The following is a 10118-nucleotide window of genomic DNA, read 5'->3' on the forward strand; positions in this document are numbered from 1 at the left end:
GCCGGGGCAGGGGTCACAGTACAGGCGCCAGAGCCACAGTGTGAGGCGACAGGCTGACGGGCCAAGCCTGGCTTCCTGGCCATCTGCCCTTCCTGGGGGTGGGGGGGCTCAAGGCCAGGCCCCACCATTGGCTGGTGCAGAGGGGAGGGCTTCAACCCCTAAGGTCAGGGTCAGGAGCCAGTCCTATTTTTAGAACGGATGACAGGAGAGACCCCAGCCTCTCCTCCAAAAACATGGGACGTGTCCTTGACCCTGGCACCTCCTGCCTTCACACCACATATGCACACCTGGGGCCTCAAAGAGGATATCCGTTCCTTAATTTCTCCACCATCCAGCCGACAGACTGGGTACCAGGGGGTACAGGATGGCAGGGACGGGCACACAGCCACGAACACAACATGGAGTTCTGCAGACCCCAGGCCCCCCCTCCCCAAACCCGAGATGGACAGATACACAAACAGACAAGGCGGGGCCACATGGGGCCAGTTTATTGCAGTTAAATACCTCTCTCTCTCTCTCTCTCTATTTTTTTGTCCACTTTTCCATAAAGAAAATTAAAACACACACACACACTCAAAGGGGAGCAGGGATCCAGAAACAAGAGGTGGGGTGGGACATGGCCTCCCTGCTTAGGTCCAGGCCCCGGGGCTGGCCCCCCTAAAGTCTCCCCTCCTTCCCGAAAGCACCCTGTCTCAGTACCTCTAGAGACCAAGGAGGCAGCGGGATATGGCAGGGCTCCGTCCTCCTCCCTCTTGCCTCCAGGCGAGACCACTAGAAGTGCTGGGGCTCCGTGGGGGCCGGAGGAGGGAGACAGACAGGAGGGGGAGGGAGGAGATCATTTCCCAAGTTGAGGAGAGCGGTGGGCGCTTATCCACAGAAATGCATTATTTCTCCCCGTTTTGTTAAAAATCTACTATAAAAAAACGCAGCTGGGGGAGGGGCGTCTGTCCCTCTCTGTGCTAAGGGCTGGGGAAGGGGCGGCGGCGGCCGGAGGAGCCCCCGCCGCGCGGCGGGGCGGGTGTCACTGCCGCGTGCTCTCGCCCACCATCTCCAGGTTGTGCTGCTGCAGCTGGGCACGAAGCACGGCGTTCTCGTTCTTCAGCTCCTCGATCTGGCACACACGACAGGGCACGAGGAGCCAGGGGCTGGCTCCCCGCCCCTGCCCCGGCTCCCCTACCCCCCCACTGCCCCGGCCCGGCCCGGCCCGGCCCTCACCTGTTGCCTCAGGAGCTCATTGTCCATCTGCAGCCTCTCGGCCTCCTTGAAGGTCTCCTGCATGCGCTGGTTGGTCTGGCGCAGCTCCCGGATATAGTCACAGGCCTTTGACAGGATCCCTCCTTTACTCTGGGGGGTGGGCGAGAGCGCCGGTGAGCGCCGCCCCCCGGCTCACCCGGGACAGGGCCTGTGCCCGGGGGGCCAGATCAGGCAGACTTCGTCACAGGGGCTGGGGGCCTGGCCCACGGCAGCGCGGGGAGCTGGAGGGCCGGGGGGCACTCACCGCTCCCGTCTTGCTGTTGTCCGCATTACAATCTGGAATGATTTTTGAAAGCTGGACGATCCAGTTGTTGATCTTGTCCCTCCGCCTCCGCTCCACTGTAAGAGCAACAGCAGTGTCCACGGCCGTGCCAGCGGAGCTTCGGGCGGCTCACTCCCTGACGCTGATGTTCCGAGACCCGAACGCAGGCACCCACGCCCCGCTTCTCAAGAGGAACAGTCTCCCCTCTACCCACCTGCCCCCCCGCCCGGCAGATTCTAAAAATCTAAGCCAAGATTCAAATTAAGAAATTTCACGTAATAGTTGGCATCTTGAGAAAGGGAATTGTGGCTTGTGTGCCTGGGAGGCAAGAATGGGCCAGAGCTCCTTTACACGGGACCCAAGTACCCCTCGCGGGTCCCCCAGAGTAGGGGCGTTTGATTTTTTCCATACTCCCTAGAGCTTTGGGCTCCGTAATTTTGTTTTCTCTTCGTCTCTACAATCAGTCCGACGATATCCCACCCCCGGCTAAAATCCTTCTCCAGAGCCCTGGCAGCGAGTCCCAAGCCCCCCCCAGCTGGCATGAGCGGCTCGCAGGGGCCTGCAAAGGATGTGAACCCTACCTCGAAGGCCAGGGCTGGCAAACTAATGGAAGGTTTCACCTGAAAAATTCTAGATTCGTGATTTTTACTCTATAAAACTCGGCAACCTCACCCAAACTGTCAGCTGACTTGAGTGGCAGCTACCCATTCAGCTGGGGCCTGCGCCTTCTCTCCAGTTCCTCCCTCTGGCTCACTTCAGGGCCTTCTTTTTTTTTTTTTATTTAAAAAAATTTTTTTTTTCAACGTTTATTTATTTTGGGGACAGAGACAGAGCATGAACGGGGGAGGGGCAGAGAGAGAGGGAGACAGAATCGGAAACAGGCTCCAGGCTCTGAGCCATCAGCCCAGAGCCCGACGCGGGGCTCGAACTCACGGACCGCGAGATCGTGACCTGGCTGAAGTCGGACGCTTAGCCGACTGCGCCACCCAGGCGCCCCACTTCAGGGCCTTCTAACAGCTGCCTGGGGGCGGCCTGCGCTGAAGCCCGAGACCCCACTTCAGGGCCTCCCGAAGCAAAGCTGTGCCAGAATCTTCCTTACCTTCCAAGCACAATACTAGGCACTGGTGTGGACACACAAGAAAGCCTCCGTCAACCCACAACTATCACACACCCTCATCCCTCCTGCCAGGACAGACCACAGACAAAAGCTGTCGGTGTTTGCCGAGGAGATGAAGCCTGGAGGAGGGATTTGGAGAGGAAGGCAAAGGAGTATGGTCTCCAGGCTGGGCGGTGCTGACAGGAGTTTACAGAGGGGGTCGGGGGGTGGGGGTGGGGGCGGGGGAGTGAGAAAGGAGGGCGGGCCGGAATCACGCCCCTTCCTCCTCACAGCCTCTGGGGCTGGTTCCTCCCCTTGACCCTGCTGTTCTCTCAAAGAACACGCCCGGGCACGAACAGGCAAATGCCACCGCCGGCTCTTGGCTTTGTCTGCTCATTGCCAACCAGCCCTTCTCCACGTCCGAGTGCTCCCCACCGAAGCCTGGGTGAGGGCGCCCTCCCACATGGACTCTCCCGTCTTTCCACAAGACCTTGCTGAGAACGTGTCCGGCACCGCACTTTGCCCCACCCGGTCTCTGGTGTGAGTGCACAATACCTGGGTCCCAGGGAGAGACCTGCACCTCCCCATGGAGGACGGCCCTGTCCTATGGTCTGGGAACTCCGTGGCCAAAAGACCACAGCGGAGCCCAGAGTCCAGCCCGGGCCTGGCGGCGCCGCCCCCCGCCCCCCGGCCCCCGCAGCACGCTCCACTCCACAGCAGGTGGCTCCTCCGCTTCCTGGTCTCCCCTCGCGCAGCCTGGCGAGCTCGAGCCCGGGCACCATGCTGCGGCCCTACCTTACGTGGACTCCTCCCTTCCAGCCACCAGGGGGCAGGGATGGGGGGCCGGGCACAGCTTTTCCAGTTTGCGTTTCCTTCTTTAATTCGTTCTGCTTGCGCTACCGTGTGCAGGGTGCCCTGCGAGGCCAGAGTCTATGGTGGACTCCATCTCTGCCCTGCTGGTGCCCACAGCATCCCTGAGATGTGCGTCAACGGGGGGTACTGACACCGTGGATGTGCTGGCATCGAGGATTGTACCGAGGGCCTGGGGAATGCCAGCGTGAGGCAACTATCTCTGCATGGGGGTGGGGCGTGGTGGACCTTTAGAGAAAAGACTCGGTGAGGGAACATTTGGGCTGGTTTCTGAGGACAGGGGCATTAGGTAGACAGGTGTGAAAAATTCAGAAATGGCGACATGGCAATACTTGGGGGGGGGGGCAGATACGGTGGGGCAGGGTGTAGGAAAGGCCAGGTTGTAAGGCCTTGAATGCCCTGTTTATGGGCCCAGGCCCTTGAGTGTAAGCCCCTTCATCAAGCAGGTGGTGAGGTGGTCAGGCCTGTGGCTCAGGAAGACCATCTTGGCACATTTAAAATGGTGGAAGACCATTAAGACCAAGGCCACATCCGTTCTACGGAAGTTACGCCCATACAACGTTGAAAACAATCCAGGAGAAAAACATGCCAGGACCGGGGGGAGAAATGGGCAAATTCACAGATACAACTGGAGACGCTAACACTCCTCTCTCAGTAACTGATAGAACAAGTAGACAAAAAAGTCAGCACAGAAAACCTGAGCAGTGTCAGCCAACTTGACCTCGCTGACCGAGGAAACACTCCACACGACAGCAGCAGATACATTCTCTTGAAGTGCACATGCAAACTTTCACAAGACAGACCACGTTCAGGACCATAAAATAAGGCTCGACAAATTTCAGGGCACTGAAATTATATAATAAGAGTATGTTTCTAATGAGAACAGAACTAAACTAGAAATCAGAAACAAAAAAATTACCCGGAAAACGCACACGATTGGAAGTTAAGAAGAAATCGTAAGGAAAACTGGAAAATATTTTAAACTGAACGATAATGAAAACCAATGTATCCAAATGGGATGCAGCTGAAGCAGCAGTGGAGTGAAATCTGCAACCAGAAGGGCCTGTGCTAGGAAAAAAGAAAGGTTTAAATCATCTTAAAAGGCTAGGGAAAAACCCCCAAACAAATTAAATCCAAAGTAAATAGATGGAACGAATTAACAACATTAAGAGTAGGAACTAACGAAATAAAAAAAAGCAATCCCATCCGGCATTTAAAAACCAGATTTCACACAGAGATCTGGATTTCTGGCTCCTCAGAGGATCCGGGCAACAGGGGACCCAAAGTCTGACATGGCTGCAGTGGGCTGGCACTGCACGGGCCACCCTCAGGCAGGACCCGCAGGACCCAGTTTCCCGTGGGGCCTGGAGACAGGCTCCTGTGGTTCCAAGAAACGGGGGAAAGAGGGAAAAAGGAGAGAGAATCTGATTTGAAGTCCGCTTTGGCACAGGATCTCAGGGTTCGCAGACATGAGGGAAGGAGAAGGGGGCAGAGTGGACAGTGGCCCTGGCATTCGGTTCCAGCTTGGGTAATTACCACAGGGGAGCCTTATGCCGCTCTGGAAAGAGAAATGTTGCCTGGGAGCCTTTGGGGAGGGGAGACGGCAGGCTCTGTTTTGGACAAGTTGAGTATGAAGGGGGTCTCTAGGACATCCAGAAATGAAGATTTTGAATGGGCAGCTCAAACTATGGGTCTGGAGATCAAGAGAGAAGAATGGAATAGAGACAGCTTGGCACACAGCCAGGGCCGGGGCGTTGGCGGGGTGGGGGGGTGGGGGGGGGCTGGGAGGACACTGAAGAGTGGTTCTCATCTTGTCCAAGTCACATACTCTTTTCTGGAGAAACGATCGACACCTACAGTAGGGGATAAGGCTTTGGGGATACTGACCATCCCTGGGCCTAATGTTTCAACTCTCCTGAGGCCAACAGAAGAGGGGCGAGACCTCAACGGAAACCATCAGTCAAAGCAGTTTCCCACCCCTGCCCAATGGGAAGAATCACCTGGGTAACTTGTTGAAATACAGACTCCTGGGCCTCCCTCTGACCCACTTGTTCAGAACCTTGAGAGGACAGCCCTGGAGATAGAGACCGTGAACATGCTTCCCGGAGCTACTGGGATGCTATGCTCTGAGGAACAGGCTGGGAAGGAAAAGCAGAGAGTGCAGAAAAACCAGAGCGGGTAGAGCAGAAGGGAACATTCCCGAAAGAAGGAGAACAGGCAGGGTCAGATGCTTGGAGCACAGACAGGAAAGGAAGCCAGTGGATTTGGCAATGAGGTCATCCTGAGTGACCTTAGATGGACGTCTTTTGGTAGAGAAATGAGCCAGACTGCCAAGGGTACAGGGAGGATGGGCAGAGGGTGGGTCAAATACTGTGCAGGTCAGGAGAGAACAGGATGCAGCTGGAGAAAGACAGGGTTATGAGAGAGACGGTTTTTCGTAGGACGAGAAAGATTCACGACTTTGCAGCTAGACCAACCTAGTGAGAGGCAGAGAGTGACGAGTGGGGTGGAGGGTGGCTGGATGGTATCCCCGAGTCACTGGTGCAGCCTTACCAGGCGGCACACCGCGCTGCTGGGGGGGCTCGTGTGTCTGTACTGGCTGAAGTCACCATGAGTGTCCGGGGGAGCCGCGCGGGCGCCATTCTACACAACACCGAACAGGCACAGACACTGAGAAGCAGCCTCACGTCACGCAGCCAGTAAGCAGCAGGGCCACGACTGCCTGGGATCCTACTGGAGGCCCCTCAGACACACCGCAGCCCAAACCAAGCTCAGACCTGCCCCTTCCCTACAAAGTGACCTGATGCCATCGTGAAGCCCTGACTCTCCAGCCTTGGAATCATCTCCCCAATGCGCTCCCCTACCTCATGCCCTGTCCTATCCCGAGTCAACATCTGCAATTACCTCCTATGCTCCCAGCCCCCGGTGTCCCATCACCCTTGCCATCCAGCGTCCATACACAAACCCCTCTGCTGGCTGGAATAAAAACCCGGGAGCAGGGATGCTGGGAGGGCCTCTTACAAGGCCCTGCGTGACCCCGGTCCCGGACAGCCCTCCTGAAACTCCAACTTCCTCTTTCCTTCTCGGACTCCTGCTCTTCTTCAAAGACACCGAGTCTGTTCTGGCTTCGGCCTGGGCATCTGCACTTAAGCATCCTCAGGCACCTGGCCGGCCCATTCAGGCCTCTGCTCAAATGTCACCTCTCAGAGGGGCCTACGGAGCACGCTGTCTCCGTTACCCTCCAACCTCCCATGCAGCTTTATGTTCCTAGTTGTGATTTATGCTACCTCACGGCACACCGCAGCTTTGGGTGACTTCTGTCTCTCCCACCAGAACGGACACCGGGAGAGCCAAGACCTCATCTCTTCTATCATCCACTGTACCCGAGGGCCTAAAACACAGGCATATACATGGTACAGATATGCTCAACGCCAAGCTCAATGAGCTGCTCCGATCACAGGTACAAAGGCCCAAACCCAGCTGAACACCGTGGGGAGTCTCAGGGCCTCGCCTGACATTCAAGGCCCTCCTTAGTCCTCCCCGGTCCCCCGCCCCCAAGCACTCCGCATGGAACCTCTGCTATGACCACACCAGCACTCCCCGAAGCAGCTGCAGGCCACTCTCCCTGCCCTCCAGCCTGCGTTGCCCTCTGCCTGACACGCACTCCTAAAGGCCATCTCTCTGGGGAAGAAACCAGCCTGAACTCCATCCAGCCTCCTTGACACTGCAGACCGGGCTCCAGACCTGGCACAGGGTGGGGGGCGGGGGGGACGTGCTTGCCACCCAGCCCAGAATCCACCTTCAGGAAACATTTGCTGAGAGACAACCGTCAAGACATAAATGTTCCCCTGGACTTGCATGTGACCACGTCCACGACAGTGGCTACGGACTGGGGGCAGGCAGGGCTCAGGGTGGGGAACTAGGGGACATCATAAAGGGCCAAAATGACCGTAGGGCGGGCTTTGGTGTTTACAAAAGGCACGATGCCCCAGCCTTGGCCAGCCAGAGGCACAGCTTCTGGAAGTCAGGTAGGCAGGGGAATGAGGGACTTGAGGTCAATGACAGCCACCAATGGAAAGACAGTTCTAGGGGCATCAAATCAACTCGAGTTTTCAACAGGCAGGAAATCCGTATGTGAATGTGAAACACGCCATTTCAGATGCTGACCGTTAATTCCAGATCACTAACCAAGATGACAAAACACATTCCAATTCACACCTCCTGCCTGTCTGTTCCTGACAATGAACTTCCACCTGTTTCTACTCTTCCGGCATTCAACGAACACCTTTTGTGCACTTCTAGCACGTCGCTGATCTGTGACACCAAGCACCAGGCCTGGCCGTGCCTGTGAGACCCAGAAACTCCACCCCGGCCTTACCTTCGTTGTGCTGGGCCCTCCTTCTTTCATCCCGTGGTGTTCTGGTTCCGTCAATTTTCCTAGAAAAGGAAAAAGACGGGCACGTATTATCTCAGGTACCGTTTGCCTAAACATCTACTAAAGAGTCAGACTGGAGAATCAGCTGTGTAAAATAAACTCTTATGCAGAAATAGAAAAACGGTAATTCCCTTATACTCAAGAAGCAGAAACAGACCAAAAACACATACTGACTGCCTGCCGTGTGCTCAACTGCCTGGCTCCCATTCCAGAAAACCTTCCCTTCCTTTGGCCCTCTCACACCAGGCCCTCCCAGGGTCCCCTGCTCCTGGGAACAGGTCTCCTGCACGTACGGGGAGTAGGGGTGTGTCCGAGGTGCAATTGTCCTCTGTGTTCCTGTCTGAAGCACGTCCTGTGGCGTCATCATGACATAGAACTGGCCTGCAGCGAAAGCAGGGGTTAGTGCAAAAACTGGGGGGCGGTGAGAACTGGTTAGGGGGCTTCCCTCCCTGCTAGGCCTGCTGCCTCCCCTGCCTTCCGCCCTGGCCCCTTCCTCCCTTTACCTCCGGCCTGCAAGCTCTGGTCTGTGGTCTGTACGGATACAGCTGTGGTATCTCCCACACTGGATGCTGGGAAATAGGCAAAGCGTGCCTCCCCACTGACAGCCTCAGCTGCAGGGCTGCCGCCATTGCTGAAGGGATTTTGGATTACGGCCTGGGGAGTAGGAGGACACAGAGGCCACCCTTAGCCATCTTTGTTCCCCAACCCGCTCCCGTGTTGCTGTGTCTGACATTCACTGCATTCTATGGCGAACGGAAAACCCCTGTGTGCCACTCCACTCTGTCTCCTAGCTCCGGAACTCAGCAGATACTCAGTGATCACCTGATGGGTTGATTCGTTTTTACCTCTAAGAGTCTTTCCTGTTACTCTCATCCCCCTTTTACAGAAAACAACAACAAAAAAATGACATTTCAAAACTCCTGACCCAAATTTCATCTTGCAGAACAGGGATATGACCCACACAACGCAACGGGTCTAAAGGCAGCATCTGTGTCCCACCTGCCCCACTCCCTGGGGATCCCCAAGAAGAGAGTTACTGTCCCCTCTCCATCCCCCCAGGGGTTGTGGGCACCTACCAGTGGGAAGGGTGCTGCGGGACCTGGGGGCACAGATGCAGCAGTGGGGCCAGGACGTTGGGCTGCCCCATCCACACCCACCTGGGTCACAGCCTGCTGACCCCCAGCGAAGGCAGCCGTAGACACAACGCTGACGGCGCCAGCCGTGTCGCCCTGGCCATCCAGCTGACCATCAGTCACCTGGACTACGCGGTACGTCACCTGCAGGGGGCAGCAAAGCGGCGAGATGGGTTCTAGGGTCCCGGCAGGGGCCAGGTCCGCGCCCCTCCCAGCTCGCCCTCTGGACCCTCAGCTCAACACTCCACTTGCCCGCGGGCTCCCGGCCCGGAGCCTCACCTGTCCTCCATTATTCTCTGTGCGGAACTGGTACTGGATGTTGTGGTCGCCAAACGCCGCCTGCTGGACGCTGGCGATGGCCACCGCCGTCTGCTCCTCCGCCCCAGGGCCGTCCCCGCCTGCGGTCGGGGGGGGGGGGGGATGGTCAGTGGTCACGCGGCCTAGGCGCCCCCAGTCCCCTCCCCGGGCTCAGGCCGCAGACCCGGTGGGCCCCTCGAGTACTCACCTTCCTGCAGCTCGACGCCCTCCTCTGCCTCGGGTCCCTTGTCGTGACTGCGAGGAGGACGGGAAGGAGAGGGGGTCAGGGCCGCCCCCGCCCCTTTGCCCAGGTGCACGGCCCCCGTCCCGCCCAGCCCGGTCTGGAGCTGGGATACCGCTAGGACCCGGGACCCAGGGTATTAGCGCGGGGCCCCCCTCCCTCGCGGCCTCCATTTTGAGCTGGGCCCGGCGGCCGCTCGGGATCATGGCGGCCCGGTCGCCAGGCCGAAGGGCCGGGACCGGGGCGCGCGGGGGCACGGACCGGTCCGGCATTCTTACCTGGCGGCGGCAGCAGCGGTGGCCGAGGCAGCGGGATCCAGACCCGGGTCCAGCATGTCCATGGGGGGGGCGGAGGCGGCGGCGGCGGCTGCAGGAGCAGCGGCGGCGGCGGCGGCGGCGGCATCTCCTCCTCACATGACCCCACTGTTTGTCCCCGTGATCAGCGCGAGCGGCTCCCGTGTCTCCTCCGTCCCCTCCTGCCGCGCGGCGTGAGCGCCGGGCTCGGGGCCCCCCCGGCCGCCCGCCCCCTCC

At 58.2% G+C, this 10118-nt stretch overlaps 1 protein-coding gene across 2 annotated transcripts; it reads right to left on the minus strand.

Moving 5' to 3' along the window:
• Positions 1 to 460: 460 nt before the first annotated feature.
• Positions 461 to 9963, minus strand: USF2 (upstream transcription factor 2, c-fos interacting). 2 transcript variants are annotated; one of them, XM_040446146.1, is made up of 10 exons: positions 9867 to 9963; positions 9556 to 9602; positions 9330 to 9448; positions 9075 to 9194; positions 8421 to 8571; positions 8211 to 8298; positions 7861 to 7919; positions 1499 to 1593; positions 1216 to 1344; positions 461 to 1111 (listed from the first exon to the last, which is right to left on the minus strand). In XM_040446146.1, the coding sequence occupies exons 1-10, from the start codon at positions 9926 to 9928 to the stop codon at positions 1022 to 1024; spliced, it is 960 nt and encodes a 319-aa protein (XP_040302080.1). In that variant the 5' UTR covers positions 9929 to 9963; the 3' UTR covers positions 461 to 1021. The 2 variants fall into 2 exon arrangements, with proteins under 2 accessions (XP_040302080.1, XP_040302079.1); XM_040446145.1 differs by having other exon boundaries at positions 8994 to 9194.
• Between the last annotated feature and the right edge of the window lie 155 nt (positions 9964 to 10118).

This window comes from Herpailurus yagouaroundi, unplaced genomic scaffold, assembly GCF_014898765.1.
Source record: "Herpailurus yagouaroundi ecotype Mexico unplaced genomic scaffold, PumYag 194, whole genome shotgun sequence".
Taxonomy (NCBI): Eukaryota; Metazoa; Chordata; class Mammalia; order Carnivora; family Felidae; genus Herpailurus; species Herpailurus yagouaroundi.

Bases quoted from the DNA above. Each gene is read 5' to 3' on its own strand.
- USF2 (XM_040446145.1), bottom strand. From the start codon at position 9,928: ATGGACATGCTGGACCCGGGTCTGGATCCCGCTGCCTCGGCCACCGCT. The intron at 9,603-9,866 runs GTAAGAATGCCG...TCCTCCTCGCAG, and splicing joins ACCGCTGCTGCCGCCGCCAG to TCACGACAAGGGACCCGAGG. The intron at 1,345-1,498 runs GTGAGTGCCCCC...CCCACCCCCCAG, and splicing joins ACAACAGCAAGACGGGAGCG to AGTAAAGGAGGGATCCTGTC.